Source organism: Sycon ciliatum, chromosome 12, assembly GCF_964019385.1.
Source record: "Sycon ciliatum chromosome 12, ocSycCili1.1, whole genome shotgun sequence".
Taxonomy (NCBI): Eukaryota; Metazoa; Porifera; class Calcarea; order Leucosolenida; family Sycettidae; genus Sycon; species Sycon ciliatum.
This window is the reverse complement of record NC_088654.1, coordinates 6,527,313-6,549,773: the sequence shown is the minus strand read 5'-3', so window position 1 is coordinate 6,549,773 and position 22,461 is coordinate 6,527,313. Positions and strand designations below refer to the sequence as shown.

Sequence of the window (22,461 nt, the reverse complement as noted above, 5' to 3'; positions counted from 1 at the left end):
CAGCGTCGCGCCCGCCACAGACTACCGATCTTCCTAGCAGTGCGTGAGATGCACCGGTCAACTTGCGGTGACCAGGTCATTCGTTCATCGATTAAGACGCCGAGGTATTTCGCGCTGGTGGTGTGCGGAAGCACATCATTTCGACAGCGTACACCCACGTCCGGCTGCTGCCCACTGCTGCAGGTAAACACCAATACATTACTCTTCTTTGCATTTAATACAAGACCACGAGCGTCCAGCCAACTTGAGAGGGAGGTAACCGCCAAGCTGAGCGCATCAGACACCTCTTGTGCTGTCCGCCTTGCACATGTCAGGGCGATGTCATCCGCAAACTGCAGTGATGATGCCGGCGCAGATTCCGAGGGGATATCTCTGGTGTATATGGAGAACAGCATGGGTCCTAGTACAGAGCCCTGCGGCACACCACAAGTGCACCCTCGTGCTACTGCTGCGTTCCGGTCACGTCATTTGCGATTTAGGTGGATCAGTTCACATTTGGGGGTACAATGAGCCAGTTTTAATTTCTTACTTTTACGACGGGGCAGCGCCAGTAAAGGTTTTTCAGAACCGCTCACAGAGCGGTTCAAGTAGTTATATGGATAATGTAACTTATACTCAATATGCTACCTGTGGTGTGGTGCAAGCTCAGCACTGAGCTAAATCAAGCTAAATCAAACATACAGCCTACACAGCCTCTAATGGCCCTCTATACAGTGCTGCGATGGCAGAACTTCTGAAGTTCACATCACCTTTCTTCCTCCAGCTATGCCTGTGACACCCTTTGTGAATCTGCGAAACACTAGTGGCAGGCCACGCGAAAATGAGAATGCGCGCAGCCAAGTTTAGGCCATCATCTCCTTCATCCATCATCCCGGCTGTAACTCCGCCCGTTCAATATCCAACACCAGTCCCCAGGAAAGAATAAGGCACGAGATTTCAAGTTCAAGGGCAAAGCTAAAGCCAATGGCACTGATTTTTGGAATTGTCGAGTAGAACGAAAATAAAATCGAAGGCGATCATAATGACGGTCAGATTCGATACACACGTGACACAGTTTGGGTCGCGCTCGTGTGTCGCGCTTCGCAGCTCGAGCGCGCCCATGATATGATGAGTCTCGCGCTTGCGACAGGCTAGCCGCTTGCGACAAAAGTTGTCTTTTTTTTACGAATTCTGTGACGTCATGTTTTGGAAGAATGTCCCAACAGTCATTCGCGTAGTGATACCATGGATACGTACAGTCAGTGACTGCTGCGAGTTGTCGAAACCGGACGGAATGCGCACGCGCAGTCGCGCACAGTGCATGCACAAATGCGAATGCATTATGGGAAAGGGAGATCACGTCATCGCCTAAAAAAAAGCTGTCAACAAAACAAGATCAAACCCTGCACAACTGACGTAATGGTGACATGATGAAGATGATGGGTTTGCATATTGAACTGCAACAACGGTTACGTCATTTTGTGTCGCGTGGTTCCAAATGCAAAGACGAGTGAACCACTGAAACTGATAGACTGATTATGAATATGAGGTCCAGTGAGGAGTCCAGTTAGCCAGGCAGTACGGCTAGCGCGCGATAGCTAGCCAGTGAATCTACGCTACGAAAAAACGTAGATCTACGTCTGTGCTACAGCGCCTGTACAGTACAGCAATGCATTACACTATACAGCCTTTTTTACAGGTGCAGCTAGCCGATGACGATCGCATCCGACGCAGGTCGCTGAGGTCGGGCGCGCATCTACAAAACGACCATCACTCATATTCTGATTATTCATAAGGCGCAGCGCTCTTTGAATCCACCAGGCAAAATAACAGTCTAGTCGGATTCGGTGTGGAGCGAACAGCGCTTCGTGATTCGTTTTAGCCTTTCTCTAAGTCTAACCTAGTCCTAGTAGATCTACGCCCTGATACTTGATAGAATTTTAGTTTTCATGTAGCTGTGAGTAGGTGCATGCGACCTTATTTGTGAATAATCTACTCCTAGAAACATTCCACTCGCTCACGATGCAAGGGAAACTAATGAAAGAATTCCAGCGCCTGCTGCGCAACGTCAAGAGCTTCAGTGACGACCAGGTTGAGGTTCTGCTGGACGGTTTGGACTTCGACCAGCCGCTAGAAACGTTCAACATAAGGATTCGGCCGAACGGCGGTCCGTACCGCGGTGGAACGTTCGGGTTCGCAATCTCGCCACAAGACTACGGGCCTCCCGAGGTGATCTGTGAAACCCAAGTGAGTCGAACTACTTGAATGAACAAGATCTAATCCTAGTTTTTGTAAGCGGGGCATCTGTGATAGGAACGTACGGTATGCTGCCTTAGCCCCAGAGGTTTTTTTCTTCAATAGTCCCTACTTGTAAAATCTTACGATTGTGTGTGGGAAGCAAAGGACAGCGATAGCACACAGATACTAGAAATATGCATTGTTCCTGGTCAGTTTCATCGTTAGTCATTGTACTACTGGACTGGCGCAAGGCGAGGTCATTTCCCGATTATGAGCCCATTACTAAGATAATCCGAGAAAAGGTGGCAGCGGAGTTTGTTCGGCTTCTCAGGAATCGCCGCTTCATTTTTCTCAGCAACGCGCTGTATGTCTTTCACACATACTGTTTTGTAGTCACTCGTGATGCGTATCCGTTTTCACTACAGGACGGACCTCGCTATAACGTAATCTCTGGGGGATGGGGAAATTAGTTTATAGTGAGTTGGGCACACCAGTATGCAATATGTATGGCAAAATGACACTCTTCACTTACTGATTACAACAGAAATAAAATTAATATTATTTTACTCTAATGTTTTACATACAGAAATGACGATGTAAACTAGCAAAGATGTGTACAGGCTAGTCAGCAAAGGGGTGACCCATCGTCATGTACATGTAGTAAAATGTACGTGTACATGTGACATGATTAGGTGCATTTGACTTGCACGTAGGTCTACAATGATTATGTAGACGTGTAGGAGTGTAGGAGGTCAAAGCTATGACCGGGCAGGGAGTACCCTGTATTTTACCACTCCCTGCTTCCGAGGTGGACAGCTCAGCTTCGGACTTGATCGTCGCGAGAAGCGCATGCGTGCAGTGTACATAAGTCATTTTTAGACGACTTTTTAGGTTATGCTGAGGTCTCCGTGCGCCCTGGACCCAGCAAACAGTGCGTTATGGCGAACATTACGCCATAGCGGATTAGGTTATAGCGAGGAAAGTTTGTACAGAAGTGATGCGGTTTCGGCAGGGACATTAACATTTCGTACGTTATAGTGAGGTTTATGTTATAGTGGGGGTCGTTATAGCGAGGTCTGACCTGTATCGTGTTTCATCTGCCTTATCGTCAAATTATCACGCAATTGTAGTCCAGTTCTCATGCCAGCACCCGCACTACTCGTTGGTATTGATTATTTATTTGAATTCGGTATCTCAACAGTACAATGTACAACTTGGGAAGATCCGAATGACATAGATACATAAACATAAAAGTGGAGTAGGCGCTACTCGTTGATGTGAGACACTAGTACACCATTGATGTTGCCATCCGTTCAAAACAAAATCATGGTTTATAGCGTGAGACTCTGTAAGCCTGAATTATTTTCCGCATCCATATGAGTACCACCAGTGACCTGCACTAATGTATTCATTGTAGCCGTGTTAGCTACTGCTATGTGTAGTATGTAGTATGTGCATAGCCAGGACGTCCGGGAAAGCAAGCTCTGAATTTGCCGCTTTCTGCGCTGTGCATGTTGCCCTTCCCACCTGGTCTGGTGTTACACCTGGTCTGGTGTTACACCTGGTCTGGTATTACACCTGGTCTGGTATTACACCTGGTCTGGTATTACACCTGGTCTGGTATTACACCTGGTCTGTTGTTCACGTTTGCGATACTGTAGATCAGAGAGGTTAAGTTATTTCTGACGTGACGCGAAAGTTCAACTCGCATTACTTGGCTCGTGCGTCAAAAAACAACGCGAGCGACCTACAGCTCATGTCGAAATTTGGAGTTTCACGCCAAATTTGATGTGAAATTGCGCGTCACGTAGGAAGTAATGTGCATCTTAACCTCTCTATTACTAGAAGTCAACCCCTGGCTTTTTTCACGTTATTTTTTGCAGATCTACCATCCCAACATCGACCCGGAAGATAACAACCTGTGCTTCAATCTGCTGGAGGATCTCTGGGAGGATACGTTGACGCTGGAGGATATAGTGCAAGGTCTTCTCTTTCTCTTCTATCACCCGGCAATTGATGATCCGCTCAGTCACCTTTTCGATGGTGAGTTAGTGGGCAGCTTGAGGCCTTTGCAATGCTCACACACACACTCTTGTGCACACACACACACACACACACACACACACACACACACACCTGTAGTTGCTCAATGCCAAAACTGGTCACGTGGGTCTCCCCGTGAGAGGGGAGAGAGATTCAAAAGGGAATCTTGGAAAGATAACTCAATTGGCTATTGAACCGCCCAATGGCCGACACCCCCTGGAATCCCCAAACTCTGGGTGGACTTGGAAAATGATCCCACTTATGGGCACACCCCAGTAGGTGTGTGACACACGTGCACGCAAGCACACACACACGCACACACACACACACACACACACAGATTGAGAGTAAAATAGAAGCTAATCGGATAAAGCAGTCGGGATCCAGGAGGGAAAAGATAAGAGACAGAGAGGGAGAGACAGACAGACAGGGAGAGAGAGAGAGAGAGAGAGAGAGAGAGAGAGAGAGAGAGAGAGAGAGAGAGAGAGAGAGAGAGAGAGAGAGAGAGAGAGAGAGAAAGAGAGAGAGAGAGAGAGAGAGAGTCGACAACAGATAAACGAGTTAAAATAATGATGAGATCATTACTTTTCTTTGTGCTTTTCCTTTGCAGGTAGCGAGAGCTGGGAAGAGTTTGAGGAAAATGTCCGCGCCAGCCTGCGCGGAGAATCGATCAAAGGCTATGATTTTGAAAGAAATCTCATTGGAGAAGAAAGCACGGAGAGAATGACAAGTACCAAGGAAGCTGTCAAGGTGAGCTTCTATGTTCTTGCCGCTGGATCATCAGATGGTTAAAAGATCTGAGAATGTGCTAGGTAGAGAAGAGATTTGGGGGGGGGGGGGGGTGAGGAGTGAAGATTTTTTGGGGATCTTAGAGAATGTCAACAACTTATGAATGCAAATCCAAGACAAGCTATGCTACAGCAGAGAGCGTGTTTGCGGCCGATGTACGATGCGGCAAGTACATACGGCTAGCTGACCACACTCATTGTATATTTTGTACCATTCTGCAAAAGCTTGATTGCTTGGTTCGGCTGTCCACTGTGGCATCTATTGTTCTCCTGACTGATCGTTATTCTCTCTCTCTCTCTATCTTTCTCTCTCTCTCTCTCTCTCTCTCTCTCTCTCTCTCTCTCTCTCTGTCTTTCGGGGTATTTCTTGTTGCTATTCAGATGCTCACCCTGGAACGGCGCCATTCGTTTGCCGGGGAGCTGGTCAATATCGATTTTGATCTCTATATGCTGAGTCAGCTGACTCCGCCTAGCTGCACCAAAGCGCCGCAGCCCTCTCTTGTGGAGGATGAACCACCGTCGTCATCTCCACTCCGTCATGTGCTGTCTTGCGGTGACATAGCCCGCAGCCAACTACCGGTGACGAGGGCCAGTCGCGATGCAACCCGGCGTCACCGTCTGGACATGGACGGTAATTGTATGGACACGGACTACAGCGACACCGACTGTGAAACTGACTACGACCACGTGACGGATCACGACCGCGACGACGGTAGAGACGGTGATACTAACAGCGTTGCCACCGAGAGCTCGACCGTCCACCAGCCCGTCTGCACTTGCCACCTCCTGGCCGGTGCGGCGGACAGCAATGGTACCAGCGTGGACGCCTGCCCGGGAATGGCCAGTGCCAGCAGCCCTGCTCCAGTCGCCGTCGGTAGGAATAACATCAAACGCATCGGCCGGCAATTGACGAGCTTTGTAATGGGTTTGGTACGCGTGCGATGATCATCGTTAACACATCCGCTTTTTTACCCTTAGAACAACCAGTTGCTAGTTTTGCCTATGTTTCTTGTCAGAGTTTTGAGCATAGACATGTTGAGAGTTTATAAGACTGTTGAGAGGGAAACCGATGCGTGCCAAAACATCTACAATACGTCCACTAAGGACAAAACAGTTCTGTCCGCTGATTGAGTAACAGCTGTATTATATACGCCTTGAAGGCCAAATATCTATTCCTTTTTTTGTGTGTGTGCGCGCGCGTGTGTTGAAGCAGTGAATTACGTTGTTTGATACTTTTCTCGTAGGCTCATCCCCACCTTGAACCCCCTCCCCCCTCACACACTCATACTTGAAGTGATTATCACATCATTAAATAATTAATGTTGATGGCTATCTGAAACATCCGAGTTTCAGATGGCTATGTTTTAACCTACTTACCCGTGTATTTTCCGCTTGACTGGCTTTTGCTGGTTTGATGACTTTGTTACAATTTTGGAAAATCGTCTTTTCACCTCAATATCATCCTGGTGACATATGCCGCACTTGTGGCGGTGCTTCAAGCACGAAAAGGAAATGATTCAAGATCATGTGTGAAGGTGTGTGTACGTGGTGTGTGTGTGTGTGTGTGTGTCTGTGTGTGTGTATGTGTGTGTCCCATATGGTGCAGTGGTATGTGCAGTCGATTTCCAATTCAGAGGCTGCGGATTCAATTCCGGACAATTATGGTCACAAACGTCTTTCTTCTCTTTCTCATTCTCCTAGCTCTTCTTTCATTTTCCTGGGAGGCTGTGTGGTCACCGACAGCCGGTGTGTGGCGTGGCGTGTGTGTGTGTGTGTGTCAACAAAAAAAGAATGAAAAAATGGGGATTCACTGGCCGGGAAAAGCCACTTCAATCAGCTGTGTGGTGGGTACCAAGCTAGTGGCAAGCTGTTGAATGGTGTAATCCCAGCACAATTTACAATGTCTAACATAGCTGTTCGCTATCATCGCTTCCGTGATGGGCATGGCTGAGTCTGAGTGTGCGTGTGTGTGTGCGTGTTTTTAATACAGTATTTATATGTGGCCCGTGATGACCGCGTCGGGAGAGTTGACAGGATTGGCTTCGAGCTCCGCTCAGCATACAGCAGCGATCTATACAGTAAACCCCGCGGTGGCGACCAACACCATTGCCTAACAGATTCCCAGTTTGATGACGACTCTTGTCGATTCGCTACGACTCGGTCTGGAGCGGGGGCAGCATTGTGCTGTCTTCACGGGGTGGCGTCGGGATTCGGCTTCACCGTCAGTGCAACGAAGACTCAGTTCGTAGTTGTTGGCCCCAACATCACGCCTACTGACTGTGCTCCCCTCCAACTTGGTCAAGCGGAGGTGGAATGCGTACCGCAATTCAAGTTCCTCGGTTCTGTAGTGGACAACGGTTGCCCAAGCCTCCGGGCCCTGCGGTGCTCTTCGGAAATCTGTATTCTCCAATCCACATCTGCTGACGCACACCAAGCGGTGCGTAATCAATGCTTGCGTTCTGTCCCTGCTGTTGTATGGCTCTGAGTGCTGGACGCCCCTTCAACATGACCTGCAGAAGCTCTCAACCTTCAGCATGAGGTGCATCCGATCCATCCTCGGGGTCTCTCGAAGCCGGATGTGGGAAGAACATATCACCAACGAAGAGCTGGTGGTGCACTGGGGAGACTCTGAGATGATTAAAGACAAGATTGCACATCGGCGGTTGGAGTGGATGGGGCATGTTGCGCGGGTGCCGGACAACCGCATCCCGAAACACGTGCTGTTTGGCTCCTTCTTGCAGAGTCGCCCGGCACATGGCCCACGCCGCAGATGGAAGGACTGTGCTGTCCGGGATCTACGTGCCCGTGGTGTGGAGGCATCATGGTATGATGTTGCATGTGAGTCTCGCGCGGAGTGGCGCAGCACCTACCAAGAGCCTGACAATGCGCCTGAGCCTCCGCCCCGAGTGGTATTTAGGGCATGTGGACGGGATTTTGCGCGGAAAGGAGACATGACTCGGCATAAGTGTCTGGAGGAGCGTGCGCGGCCTGTGTCTGAGCAGCGGGGCGCCAGTCAGTGCAGTGGCTTTTTCCGGTGTGGGCGGTGGCTGAGAAACCGCGGTGGCTTGGTCATGTGTGTGCCTCGACGGTGGATGCCACAGTGCCACCTGGAGCTACCGGAACGTCGGCACCGGCGGGGGGAGGTTGTGCCGCGCATTGTGACAGGTGTGTTCGCCGCGTTCGCGGTGTCCGGGGACGGGGCAGGCATCCCTGTTCAAGGGTGGCCCATAGACCAACAGCAGAGGAGCGCTCAACCTTCCAGCACGTGTGCATATGCGGCAAGCGGATGCGACCACCCGTGCACCTGGAGCGTCATCGGGCGTCATGCTCCCCCCCCCCTCTCTCTCTCTCTCTCTCTCTCTCTCTCTCTCTCTCTCTCTTCTCAAGTTACTCAGTGATGGGATCTCGTGACCCTTTTGCGGCAGTGACTCTACAGGACAGGACAGGTGCGTGTGCGCGCGCGCGTGTGTGTGTGTGTTGGCGAGACATGATTTTCGCTGACCTGCACTCACTGGATATTCCTGAGTCCGAGTGGTACCAGCTCGCACAGGATCGCCCGGAACGGCGCAGGTGGGTCCATCAACATCGTCTTCCTCTCCCAGCACTACCCAGCACCAAAGGACTTCCATTGCGCATGCGACAGAACGTTTAGGAGAAGTGACGATTTGAAGCGTTACCTCAAGAACTGCCCAACTCAGAAGCCTATCATCCGCAATGGAGATGGGGCGTCAAAGTTCAAAGGTGTGTGTATGTGTGTGCATGTGTGTGTGTGTGTGTGTGTGTGTGTGTGTGTGTGTGTGTGTGTGTGTCCGTATGGTGCAGTGGTATGTGCAGCGATTTCCAATCGATAGGTTGCGGGTTCGATTCCCGACGATTATGGTCGCACACGTCTTTCTTCTCTTTCTCAGACTCCTCCTGACTTTTCTTTCATTCTCCTGGGTGGTTACCAACAGCCAGTGCATGCCGGAGTATGTGGTGTGATGTGTGTGGGTGAAAAAAAGAAGAAAAAGACCGAAAAGTAGGGATTCACTGGCCAGAAAAAGCCACTTCATAGCTGTGTGGTGTAGACCAGGCTGAATAGTGGCGGTCAATTCTTCAGCCTTGCAAGCGGTTGAATGGCGCAATCCCAGCACAAGCTGCTATGGCTTTGTAGCATCGCTATCACCTCCTCCGGCGATGGCCGTCATATGGTCCGAATGGTGGGTGTGTCAAAGCAACGGCCGATGTCATGATGATGTCACATCCTGGATCGCACAAGCTGCCAAAGCGTTTGCCGCTCTGAAGAAATCGATATTCCACGATGTAACACTGACAATATCCATAAAACGGTCAGTGTACAATGCTTGTGTGCAGTCGCCTCCGCTCTATGGGTCCTGATGGTGGGTACCGCTACAGGCTGATGTTCATGCTTTTTCTGTCTTTCATCTGCGGTGTGTCCGCACCATTCTGGGCATCAGTCGTCAAGATGTATAGAATGACAGGATAACTAATGTTGAAGTTCTGGAGCGCTGGGGAGGTACCTTGGACATGGAGTGTCGTCTCAGCAGACGTCGCCTTGAGTGGCTTGGTCATGATTGTGTCAGGGATGGAGGATGAGCGCATCCCGAAGGCTCTACTGTTCGGTTCGCTTCCAAACAAGAGACCTGCCCATGGTCTGCGGAAAAGGTGGCGAGACTGTGTTCGGAGTGACGTCAAGCCACTTGACGAATGATATGAAGTGGCCGCCTCTTCTAGCTCCAAATGGCGCAAGGCTTACCGTTGTCTGCCAGACAAGCAGAACAGACCTCGACCATCACCAGTTGTGTGCCAAACTTGTCACCGCTCATTCAGTCGTGTAAGTGACAGGAAGCGACACAAGTGTACAGCTACGCGTGCCCTACCCGTACTGCCGTAGGCTAACAGCCAGGAAGTAACTTTAGTTGTCACTGTGACCAGTGCGACCGATGGTTCCCTAGCAAGGGTGGATTTGCCCGACACAAGTGCTCGCCAGCAACATCACCAGCAGAGGCATCTTCTGACACACTTTAGTCACCAGTTAGGAACAATAATTATGTCCTGCGAACGCTTCCGCTTCCACGGGGCCTGCTGCAACCGCTGTGTGCTATCGTGCCAAGGCGTGAAGCGTCACAAGTGCAGCCGTGGCTCGGCCAGAGCAACCAACACAGACCGTAGCTCCTTCTGCATCGTTTGCAATTGCGGGCGGCGTTTCGGTAGACCACAGGACCTATCCCGATATCGCTCCTACTGTTCCGAACCTGCTCAACCCTGCATGGGGTCCGCATAGCCAGAATAGTGCAGGGCGTTCAAGGTCCAAGGTCCAAGGTGTGTGTGCGTCTGTGTGTGTGTGTGTGTGTGTGTGTGTGTGTGTGTGTGTGTGTGTGTGTGTGTGTGCGAGTCCGAGTGGTTGGAGGGTGACTACTACGTCAAGGCTTGGCTCCAGACCAAAGCTTGTGCTTCTCCCATTGTACCTTCAATCCCATATTTATTGTGGATGCTGGTACGTGTTGTTGGTTGACAGTATGTAGCAAGCTGAAGGACCATCGTGTTCGGAGACGGTAACCTTAAAGGCTTTCTACAACCATCCACGGTTGGTAGAGCCCCGGTCGGTTGCGACCATCTGAACCGGCTGGGTGTTAAACCTGGTCCTGACCCTCTCTATTCTAGGGGGAGTTGTCTTAGACTTCACGCAACGTCTGTCTTGTGTTATTTGTTTGCACCTGGGTGTCTTCTTGATACTCATGAACTTAGTAGCGAGTTTTGTTCTGAATTTTTCTACTTTCTTCTTTTCAAACTATTTTTTTCTTTTTCTAACTTCTTCTAACATGTATCCCATGCTAGTACATGTATCAGGGAACGCTTTTCCGCATGTGGGCATTGCCATGGTAACGATATGGTACATGCAGGAGTCAACACACCATTATGCTGACCACACAGAACGTTCTACAAGTGCATCACCACTCGACGCAGACTAGCAGAAGAGACAGCAATCCTCCATGCAGGTAGTAGACTCCCTGGCAGCATGGGGAAGCAGGTGGAGGATCCAGTTCGAACCCACAAAGTCGCAGGCATTGACCATCAGCCATCACTGCTCGCCAAACCTTCCGAATGCAATACGCTTCCAAGGAGCAGTCGTGCCAGAAGTAGAGGAGCTCTAGCTTCTTGGCGTCACTTTCGAAAGGCAGGTGGCATTCTGCAGCCATATCCCACAGCTTGCAGTGCGAGGAGCCCAGCGGCTTGGCTTCCTCCGTAAGGCATCGGCTGTGCTAGACCCAAAGCACCGGGTAATCGTGTACCATGGCTTTGTCCGCCCTGTGTTAGAGTATGGCATGCTGGTGTGAAGTAGCGCGGCCCCCACCACCTTGGCCCGCCTCACTGCCATCCAGCGCCGTGCCCTACACATACTGTAATTGGAGATGGATCATACCTCCCTAGCATTGACATTCGACGCACCGTAGCAGGGCTCTGTTTCCTGTACAAGCCACACTTTGTTGAGGGTCCGGGAGATGCTGAAAGTCATTCTGCCACCATCAGCAGCCGCACCGCAATGTCGCATACGTACTCGTGAAACCACCAGATCTGCAGCACATCATCCGCCACAACTCGCCAGTATCCGGAATCGTTCCTCCTCAGTAACGAAACAACACATCCCGCTCATTAGGCATGGGCGGGTAATGCTAGTTATTTGCTGCGATAATGCTGAAGGCAATGCCCATAATATGAGGATATGCCACTTATAATGCTCACACTACTCCATAATGCCAGTTTGAAAGTTGGAAAAGTCGATTTAAGAAGGCCGTCTTGGATCAAGGCCAAAGTAGAAGAAAAAAACTGAATAAAACAGCAGTGAGCATGTCTGAGCATGTCTGAAACAATCCGCTGAGAAGGTTGATTTGCAACGTCAAGTCTCCGGACGAAGCCGGGCGGGTTCAGATGCACGATTTTCGGAACTGGACCTAGCCAGCTTCATGCATGACACCGTTGGCGACCGGCAATTGATGCTAGCATTACCGGCCCGCACTCCAACTCCTTTCTACCCCTCTCTAATCCCCTTCGCTCAATCTTAAACGTTGTCTCTCCCTGTCATGGTACCTTGTGCAATGATCACTTCTCTCCATCTTCCTATTTCCACGGTGCACTACGTTAACTATTGTTATGTCCTATCTCAATCTAAAATTCTCCCATTATCGTTTGCAAATGTGTTTCCCTATTATGGATGCACATGTGCTCAGTCTTTTTTTCTCCTTCGTATCGGCCCACATGAGTAAGGATGAGTCCGAGACCTTTGGTCGGAGGAGTTAATTCTACCCCGCCCCGCTTCCATCCAATATGCCACCGCCCCCGCTGTGCAGCATCTGATGGTTCTGTGGAAAAAATGTCATGCATGTGAATGTATGCCTGCATGGTTTTGAAAGAAAAATAAGTTTTAATAACACCGTGGTGGGTGCACTCGCAGGGGTCGCAGGCACAGGCGACTCTTGATTGAACGTACATGTACATGTCTGCAGTATCTCCTACATGTACAATGTACATGTAGGAGATACTGCAGACATCTCGATAGAATGTACATGTAGATACGATGAAACTAAAACAGATATTTTCTCCAAATGCAATGATGATCTTTGTGAGTTTGAGACTTGCATTTGCGTGCATACATGTACATGTACATGAGCAAGTCCTGGACTAATACTCAGAGTAATAATCACCAATATGACTACTGAAGTAGCATTATAATCAGAATTATGAGGTACAGTTTAGTTATGGGAGCATTGGGGTTAGAATTATACGAACATTTTCGGTGCATTATCCGCTGGACCCTACCGGCCATCCTCTAGCCTTTCATACAGTTTGTATTATGACATGGAGGGTATACACGTACGCATGACGTCATCAGCAGTAAACACACGCGTTGGTGGTGAAAACGTCGGTCCGACCACAACCTGACCAACTGGACAGGTTCTGCGGCTTCTGCCGGGCCTGCTTGGATTAAAAAAAAAGGAGAAGAACACAGATTTGTTTTTATTCCGCAACGAACATACATGTATGTCCGTACACTAGAACACGGTGCTGCTGCATTCGAGTTTCATTGATTCGAGTTTCATTTGAGTTTCATTTGAGTTTCATTTGAGTTTCATTCGAGTTTCATTTGAATTTCATTCGAGTTTCATTTGAGTTTCATTCGAGTTTCATTCGAGTTTCATTTAAGTTTCCTTTGAGTTTCCTTTGAGTTTCATTCGAGTTTCATTTGAATTTTATTTGAGTTTCATTTGAGTTTCATTTGAGTTTCATTCGAGTTTCATTCGAGTTTCATTTGAGTTTCATTTGAGTTTCATTTGAGTTTCATTCGAGTTTCATTTGAGTTTCATTTGAGTTTCATTGATTCGAGTTTCATTGATTCGAGTTTCATTCGAGTTGCACTGAGCTACAAACTACCGTACACTGTAGAACTGTTACTTGCAGTACAGTTGCAGCTGCTGCGCTAAACTACAATGTACATGTACATGTACATGCACAGCACAACTCAGCACTCCGGAATGCCGTCTCATTCAGTCATTGCAGAGCGTCGCAACTACAGTACTACTACTAGCTAGCCTGACCTGACTGACACAGTGACTGACACTCCACTATCGCCATCAGAACTAGTCAAAGAACTTTATTGAAAATCCACGATAACGTGGTCGGACAGATGATTGAAGAAAAATCCAAAGTCAAACCCATTAGCAGTCACTACTATCAAAGCAGATCGTACTTGACTGGCCTCACTATCAGTACTGGCCCGGCGGCGGCGCCCTCAAGGCCTTAGTGACTTAGTCGACTAGCCACCATCGTCAGTGGTCACAGGCCAGAAGGACGGGTGGAAGCAGTGTTTCGGTCCTGTCATACCATCGCCGGACCTCATTATTAGAAGTAAACACAGTCAGTACATCATACATATACATGTACATGTAACAGTAAACACACAAAGTCATAAAAATATTATTCACGTCCAGAAGGTTGGTCCGGCCATGACCTCACCTGACTCTTCACGCGCAGACCTGTCTTACTAATACTGTACTACACTACAGAGTACCCTGGTCCCTGGCTCTACATCAGTACAGTGTACATCATGTACAAAAAACAGTGACCAGTTTGACCAGTCCGAGCTGCTAGGACGGGTCGAAAACAAGTCTTGCATTCCGGACGGCACGGGCACGCGCACATAATACGAATGGCAAAGGGAGATCAGATGATTCAGATCTCGAGGGCTTGTGAGTCATCGCCAAAAAGGAAGCTGTCATTCTGTCAACAAGATCAAATCCTGCACACCTGGCGTAATGGCGACACATGGGTTTGCATTTGAACTGCAGCAATGGTTACGTCATTTTTTGTGTCGGCGATTCCAAACTGTATCAGTGTATGCTACTGAAAGCTAGAAAGACTGAGCTCATAGTGTCATACAGACAGTCACTTACTACACACGCATACATGTAGTAGATCTACTAGTAGTACATGTACTGCCAGTGGCATGTGATGACGATCGGGCGCGCACCTACAAAACGACCATCATAAGACGCAGCGCTCTTTTGAATCAAGCAGCCAGTACCATCTAGTCGGATTCGGTGCGGAGCTCCACGATTCGTTTCCTTTCTCTAACCTCCTACGCCCTGATAGATATTTTGTTTCCATGTAGCTCTGAGTAGGTGTATACCACCTAATTTGTGAATAAACAACTCCTAGAAACATTCCACTGGCTCACGATGCAAGGGAAACTAATGAAACAATTCCAGCGCCTTCTGCGCAACGTCAAGAGCTTCAGTGACGACCAGGTTGAGGTTCTGCTGGACGGTTTGGACTTCGACCAGCCGCTACAAACGTTCAACATCAGGATTCGGCCGAACGGCGGTCCGTACCGCGGTGGAACGTTTGAGTTCTCAATTTCGCCACAAGACATCGGGCCTCCCGAGGTGATCTGTGAAACCCAAGTAAGTCGAACTACTTGAATGAACAAAATCGAATCCTAGTATTTGTCAGCGGCGCATCTGTGATAGGAACGTACAGTATGCTGCCTAAGCCCCAGAGGTTTTTTCTTCTATTGTTCCTACTTGTAAAATCTTACGATTGTGTGCGTGGGAAGCAAAGGACAGCGATAGCACACAGCTACTAGAAATATTATGCAATGTTCCTGGTCAGTTTCATCGTTAGTCATTGTACTACTCTGGACCGGCGCAAGGCGAGGTCATTTCCGGATTATGAGCCAACTACTAAGATAATCGGAGAAAAGGTGGTAGCGGAGTTTGTTCGGCTTCTCAGGAATCGCCGCTTCATTTTTCACAGCAACGCGCTATATGTCTTGCACACATACTGTTTTGTAGTCACTCGTGATGCGCATCCGTTTTCACTACCGTGTTTCATCTGCCTTAGCGTCAAATAATAATTATCACACAATTATTGTAGTCCAGCACCCGGACCACTCGTTGATGTGAAACACTACAGTCCATTCACAAAAAGATGGGCTCTGGTGAGCTCCTGTATCAGGCGATTTTTCAAGATTTTATCATACACAGTGCAGTGCTGTGAAATTTGAAATTTGAAAAAGGATCCAAAAAGGGTACCTGAACTGGGGTTCGAACCGTATAGTGCACTTTTGCAGGCAGGGTCAAACGGCCTGGATTTTGATGGGTTTTCCCAATTCAGTGCTCTTGGGGCAAAACCTGGCCGAAATCCTATTCTTGCTATGGCTTGGTTTTTGGAGAAATAGACTTCAGAAACATAAAAGAAAAAAAGGATTCCATAGGGGATTGCAGAAAAAATTCTAAAAAAACTCAACGTTTGACGCACTTATGGCCAAAAGCTAGAAGTCCATCTTTTTCTGTATGGACTGTAGTACACCATTGATGTTGCCATGAGTTCAAAACAAATCATGGTTTATAGCGTGAGACTCTGGAAAGCTGAATTTTCCGCATCCATATGAGTACCACCAGTGACCTGCACCAATATTAGGGATTCGAGCAAAATTCATAATTCAAGCTAGCTTGTTCTTGGACAATGTCACCCAGGTAATAAGAAATCCAATAGTACCAATTTTATCAAAATCGGTCCAGGCATTCAGAAGTTATAGCCATTTTTCTAACGCGAAATGGGTGTATTTTCTCGGGCGATCAAATGGGAAATCGGCTCAAAATATGTTCAAACTACTGCACAGCAACCACCTACAACATTTTCACACGAATCAGATGAAATTTGGTTCACAGCCTCTTATCCTTGCCTTGAGCGGATGGCATACGCACGCTTCGATTTGGCGAACCTACCCTTCTTCTTCACACGACTTTTGCTGACAAGGACGTCAAGTCACCAGCACGGCTTTGGCCATTGCCGACAAGGAGGGCAAGTCACCAACACACCAATGTTGATGTTGCCGATGCCGTCTTCTGCAGAGCTTGCGATTCAAGTTAGTTACGAACGAAATCCAGAAGACGCGCGCTGTCGATGGGAGCTGGGATCAGACCGATCATAGTGAGAGATACTGCATCAGTTCCGACACCAACCAGTTCCATCGGTAATGACGGCAGCTCACTGTTCTCTGCCAGCGCACGTGTCGTAAATCCAAGCCTATTCTCCTTGCTCCTCGCAAACAGGAGATAGTACAGAGTCGTGCACTATATCGTGCTCACTAGGCACAGCGAAATCCTGGGCTACGTGCGGCTTGATTCTCGTGATGAGCTGACTGCGCTTGGGGTAACACCTAGTTCCTCGCGTAGATCTACTCTTCTTCTTCGCACTTGAAAATATCGCCATGTCGGAGGTGCTTTTAGTCCTACTCGGCGCACTCAAATTTTGTTGTGCTGCTCTACCTTGCTTGAGAAAAACACCGGCATGGGTGATTCCGAAAGGTTTTTGGGTGCTGAGCCTGAAAATCGGTTTAAGAATCCCCTAAGATGCCATTTTAAACTTGGAAATCGCCTTCAACTTCTTCTTTGACTGATCGCAATGGCCTATTTTCTCTGCATGGCGACCAAAAACCCAACATTGGACAGCTGAAAACCTCAGGAAGCCACTGGTGTCTTAAAAAATCCTCCAACATTTACGATATCCCAGCGCACTGGCCTAGAATGAGCCGTCATCGCGTGACCACACTTTTCTGTGTAGCACGCGGAGAAAGTCCTCGAACCCAGTTGGCCAGATCCTGGAATCCCTACCAATATATTCATTGTAGCCGCGTTAGCTACTGCTATGTGTAGTATGTAGATACGGAGGAACTCCGGCAAAGCAAGCTGTGAATTTTTGCAGCATCCTGTGCGCACGTACATCTTGCCCTTCCCACCTGGTCTGGTGTTCACGTTTGCTGATGTGTAGAATCCTAGAAGACAACCCCTGGTTCTTTTCGCTGATTCCCTCTGCAGATCTACCATCCCAACATCGACCCGGACGATAACAGCTTGTGCTTCAATCTGCTAGCGGATCTCTGGGAGGATACGTTGACGCTGGAGGATATAGTGCAGGGGCTACTCTTTCTCTTCTATCACCCGGCAATTGATGATCCGCTCAGCCACCTTTTCAATGGTTAGTTAGACTGGTAATATTATGAAAGCCATTATTCTAACGAGGCTCATACAAATTATAATGATTTCCTGGAATTGACCAGTTTACGTGTACCACAGATAACGATTCTCAACGATTAATAGCAACAATATCAATCTATTTCTCTCTAACGTTTTCTATTTCAAAGGCAGATTTCGCCTCGTTAACTTGTTAGAATTAGTACTTCGTTATATATGAGGCTTTTACAGTAGGGCAGCTTTAGGCATTTGGAATTCTCGGTCATACACGGGCGAATGCACGCACACACACACACACACACACACACACACACACACACACACACACACACACACACACACACACCTACACACACACACACACACACACACACACACACACACACACACACACACACACACACACACACACACACACACACACACACACACACACACACACACACTTGTAGTTGCTCAATGCCAAAACTGGTCATGCGGGTCTTGCCGTGAGAGGGGAGAGAGATTCAAAAGGGAATCTTGGAAAGATGACTTCTATTCTTGTTCTATTGGTTATTGAACCGCCCAACACACACAAACTTTGGGTGGACTTGGAAAATGATCCCACTTTTGGGCTCACCACAGTAAGTACATGTAGGTGTGTGACACCCACCCACACGTACACCCACCCACCCACACGTACACCCGCCCACCCACACGTACACCCCCCCCCCCCCCCCACACACACACACACATACACACACACAATTGAGCGTATGTTAAAAATAGAAAATAATCAGATAAAGCAGTCAGGATCCACGAGGGGAAAGACAAGAGATGGACAGGGAGAGAGAGAGAGAGAGAGAGAGAGAAAGTAGGCGAGAGATAAACGAGTTAGAAAACATGATGAGACCATTACTTGTCTATGTGCTTGTCCCATGCAGGCAGTGAGAGCTGGGAGGAGTTTGAGGACAATGTCCGCGCCAGCCTGCGCGGGGAATCGATCAATGACTACGATTTTGAAAGAAATCTCATCGAAGAAGAAAGCACGGAGAAATTGTCAAGTACCCAGGACGCTGTCAAGGTGAGTCTCTATGTTTTTGCTGCTGCATCATCAGATGGTTAAAAGATCTGAGAATGTGCTGAGTAGAGAAGAGATTTTACGGGAGGGGGCAAGCAGTGAAGATATTTTGGGGGTTGTTAGAGAATGTGTGTACTGTATACTTCCTCCGCGTCATCGAAATTGTCGCAGTTTGACTAGTGAAATCTCACTTGTTACTGACAACTCCATAAACTACGCCATTCAGAACTTATTACACAGTATGATAGTCTGAAGACTAGAGTAACGTTCCAGGACAATTGGACTGAGAGTTTTCATACAGAGATGAAGTCCTCGCCGTCGCTGATGTCTATGGACGCAAAAATATCGTTCTGAAATATTTCAAGGAAGGTTGAAAGTTGGTCGCGCCTCATCTCAAACGCTTTGACTTTCTCCACAGGACAAGAGCTGCTATGCTTGTCGTCTGCTAGCTCTGGATGATTTCTACTTCACCACCAACGAAGCCTAGTAAGAATACACGATCGTTGCGAGGTCGGTTGATTACCGTCGGCGGAATCACCTTTGGAATCACCTCGATCTTGAAATGAACTTTTTTTTAGCCGTGGCATGCCCACAGCTCATGCAGGTAAGTGTAGTATCACGTCCAGCGCGCCCTCTTTTTCAGCACTGGTATACCATGGTACGGCACCTGCGCGTGCATCACTAGCACTACGTGTAGAGTCTACACGGCTCTTGCAGGTACAATCATGTATTGTAGTGCTGAGTGTCTCAGCCAGAGCGACAAATTTTATCGCTGTTGCAGGCATTTAGTTTGCCGACCCCTCGATGTTTCTCCAAGCGCTGCCACTTGTTCCAAGAAGTCATTCTCATCTTTGCTAAGGTAAAACAGTGATCGGGCTTGAGTGAATGGCCATAAGCACGAGAAATGTGCAGGCTGCAACGCCTGACTGATCTCAGCGAGTCGAAATTACCAGCGCAGCGACATCAGCGAAGAAATTGCGTCTAGTTCAAAAATTCCAGCTTCCAATAACAGAAAATAGAACTTTGCCGTCACCCTATGCTGATGACTATCGCCTATGTCCGATTCCTTGCCTCGTACGAGTGCTGGTGAGTAAATACCGCATTTTACATCAAAAGTCAAACTGCGACAATTTCGATGACGCGGAGGAAGTACTTCCTAATGTTTGCGACGTAATAATGGTTACTACTTCTGCGAGAAGAGCATAATGCAAATATTACCCCAAAGTGAAATCAAACTTCAACAGTGGTGTATATGTGTGGCCACGGTGCTCCACGAACATTTGCCATTGTAAACTCGCTGGTTCTGAGAGATCGCCAAAAAATAGTTACGCAAACATTGGGCGGTTTACAGTATTGCCATTCAATGCTTTTTAGGTTCAAAACTTTAGTTGTTCTGGAGGGGGGGGGGGGGGGGTATTGTGCATTTTGAGGCGGCAACTTATGAATGCAAATCCGAGACAAACTTTGCTTCCTTGGCCGCGGACGTTTCTATAGGCGTGCGAGGCTACAGCAGAGAGCGTATGTGCGGCCGATGTACGATACGGCTAACTGACCACAGAGGCTGTACCTGTTACGGTATATCATTCGGCAAAAGCTCGATTGCTTGGTGCGGCTGCCTTCTATGGTATCTATTGTTCTCCTGACTGACCGTAATTCCCTGTCTGTCTCTCTCTCTCTCTTTCTCTGATTTCTCTCTCTCCCTCTCTCTCTCTCTCTCTCTCTCTCTCTCTCTCTCTCTCTCTCTCTCTCTCTCTCTCTCTCTCTCTCTCTCTCTCTCTCTCTCTCTCTCTGTCTCTCTCTCTCTCTCTCTCTGTCTCTCTCTCTCTCTGTCTCTCTGTCTCTCTCTCTCTCTCTCTCTCTCTCTCTCTCTCTCTCTCTCTCTCTCTCTCTCTCTCCTCTCTCTCTCTCTCTCTCTCTCTCTCTCTCTCTCTCTCTCTCTCTCTCTCTCTCTCTCTCTCTCTCTCTCTCTCTCTCTCTCTCTCTCTCTCTCTCTCTCTCTCTCTCTCTCTCTCTCTATATCTCTCTCTCTCCCTCTCTCTATTCAGATGGTCTACCTGGAACGGCGCCATTCGTTTGCCGGGGAGCTGGTCAATATCAATTTCGATCTCTATATGCTGGGTAAGCTGACTCCGCCTAGCTTGACCAAAGCGCCGCAGCCCTCTGCTGTGGAGCATGACTCATCATCGCCATCTCCACTCCGTCATGTGCTGTCCTACGGCGACGTAGCCCGCTGCCACCTACCGGTGACGAGGGCCAATCGCGACGCAACACGGCGTCACCGTCGGGAAATGGACGGTGATTGTACCGACACGGATTACAGCGACACCGATACTGACTACGACCACATGACGGATTACGACAGCGACGACGGCGGAGACGACGATACTAACAGCGTTGCCGCCGAGAGTTTGACCGTCCACCAGCCCGCCTGCACTTGCCACCTCCTGGGCAGTGCGGCGGACAGCAATGGTACCAGCGTAGACGCCTGCCCGGGAATGGCCAGTGCCAGCAGCCCTGCTCCAGTCGCCGTCGGTAGGAATAACATCAAACGCATCGGCCGGCAATTGACAAGCTTTGTAATGGGATTAGTACGCTGGTGATGATCATCGTTTAGACTTTCGCTTTTTACCCTTAGAATACCCAGTAGCTAGTTTGTCGGTGTTTCTTGTCAAAGGTTTGAGCGTAGACATGTTGAGGGTTTATAAGCCTGTTTAGAGGGAATCAGATGCTAGCCAACACATCCGCAATGCACAGCTCAGCATCTCTCTAGCTGTAGAAGTGCCATCAACCAAACGTTTGTGCTTAGTACAATGGTCCATAGTGAACACAGCCGCGCAGCGTTTTGAAAGCCTATAAACTAGCTGCTTGTTGCGTACGGGATTGGCCGTGTTGCGAGTAACCCCCCTCACTTTGTGTACCACCTACCAGGTATCTAATATCTACAATTATAATATTATGAAGACGAGGTTGGTGCGTATATTATTACTATTACTATTATGCCCTGTGCCTTGAAAGCCAGATACCTATTCCTTATCTGTGTGTGTGTGTGTGTGCGTTTGTGTCTAAGCAGTGAATTGTGTTGTTCGATACTTTTCTCGTAGGCTCATCCCCACCCTACTATGGCCAAAGCTTGAGACCCCCCCCCCCTCCCCACACTTACACTTCAAGAAATAATTATTTCATTTCATTTTTTCTTGCCTATGTTTTACCCAACTACCCCTGTTTTGGCCATTTGACTGGCTTTTCCTGGCCTGATCAATTGTTGAGTTTTTTTTACAAGTTTGTACAATCGTCTTTTCATCTCAATGCCTTCCCGTTGACGTCATATGCAGTACTTGTGTCAGTCTAATGGTGGTACTTCAAGCACGGAAAGGAACCTATTCAAGATAATGATGTTTTTCGTGTGTGAAGATGTGTACGTACGCACGTACGTGTGTGTGTGTGGGGGGGGGGGGGGGTATGTGTGTGGGTATGTGTGTGTGTGTGTGGGTATGTGTGCGTGTGTATGTCACTGTGTGCGCCTGTGTGTGTGTGTGTGTGTGTGTGTGTGTGTGTGTGTGTGTGTGTGTGTGTGTGTGTGTGTGCGCGCGCGGAAAATCCACTTCACAGCTGTGTGGTGTAGACCAGGCTGAATAGTGGAGGTCAATTCTTCAGCCTTGTAAGCTGTTGAATGGTGCAATTCCAGAACAAGCTGCTTTGGCTTCTGCTGTAGCATCGCCTCCGGCGATGGGCATCAAAATGGTGAACTGGTGTGTGTGCGAGTCGAGTCGTTGGAGGGTGACTGCTCCGTCAAGGCGTTGCTCCAGACCAAAGCTAGTGC

The 22,461-nt window shown here is 48.5% G+C and overlaps 2 protein-coding genes across 2 annotated transcripts; both read left to right on the top strand.

Annotated features, from left to right (window-relative positions):
- Window positions 1–1,760: 1,760 nt before the first annotated feature.
- On the top strand, window positions 1,761–6,561 carry LOC135828934 (uncharacterized). The gene is made up of 4 exons (XM_065341366.1): window positions 1,761–2,226; window positions 4,101–4,260; window positions 4,871–5,010; window positions 5,430–6,561. The coding sequence occupies exons 1-4, from the start codon at window positions 2,002–2,004 to the stop codon at window positions 5,991–5,993; spliced, it is 1,089 nt and encodes a 362-aa protein (XP_065197438.1). The 5' UTR covers window positions 1,761–2,001; the 3' UTR covers window positions 5,994–6,561.
- An 8,043-nt stretch (window positions 6,562–14,604) lies between these two features.
- LOC135828890 (uncharacterized) lies at window positions 14,605–22,031 on the top strand. The gene is made up of 4 exons (XM_065341323.1): window positions 14,605–15,007; window positions 17,426–17,585; window positions 18,505–18,644; window positions 20,687–22,031. Exons 1-4 carry the CDS (start codon window positions 14,783–14,785, stop codon window positions 21,239–21,241), a joined length of 1,080 nt encoding a protein of 359 aa, XP_065197395.1. The 5' UTR covers window positions 14,605–14,782; the 3' UTR covers window positions 21,242–22,031.
- The last annotated feature ends 430 nt before the right edge of the window (window positions 22,032–22,461 follow it).

Coding starts and splice junctions, on each gene's coding strand:
- LOC135828934 (XM_065341366.1), top strand. CDS start 2,002: ATGCAAGGGAAACTAATGAAAGAATTCCAGCGCCTGCTGCGCAACGTC. Junction 2,227..4,100: donor AGGTGATCTGTGAAACCCAA/GTGAGTCGAACT, acceptor TATTTTTTGCAG/ATCTACCATCCCAACATCGA. Junction 4,261..4,870: donor GCTCAGTCACCTTTTCGATG/GTGAGTTAGTGG, acceptor TTTCCTTTGCAG/GTAGCGAGAGCTGGGAAGAG.
- LOC135828890 (XM_065341323.1), top strand. CDS start 14,783: ATGCAAGGGAAACTAATGAAACAATTCCAGCGCCTTCTGCGCAACGTC. Junction 17,586..18,504: donor GCTCAGCCACCTTTTCAATG/GTTAGTTAGACT, acceptor TGTCCCATGCAG/GCAGTGAGAGCTGGGAGGAG. Junction 18,645..20,686: donor GTACCCAGGACGCTGTCAAG/GTGAGTCTCTAT, acceptor CTCTCTATTCAG/ATGGTCTACCTGGAACGGCG.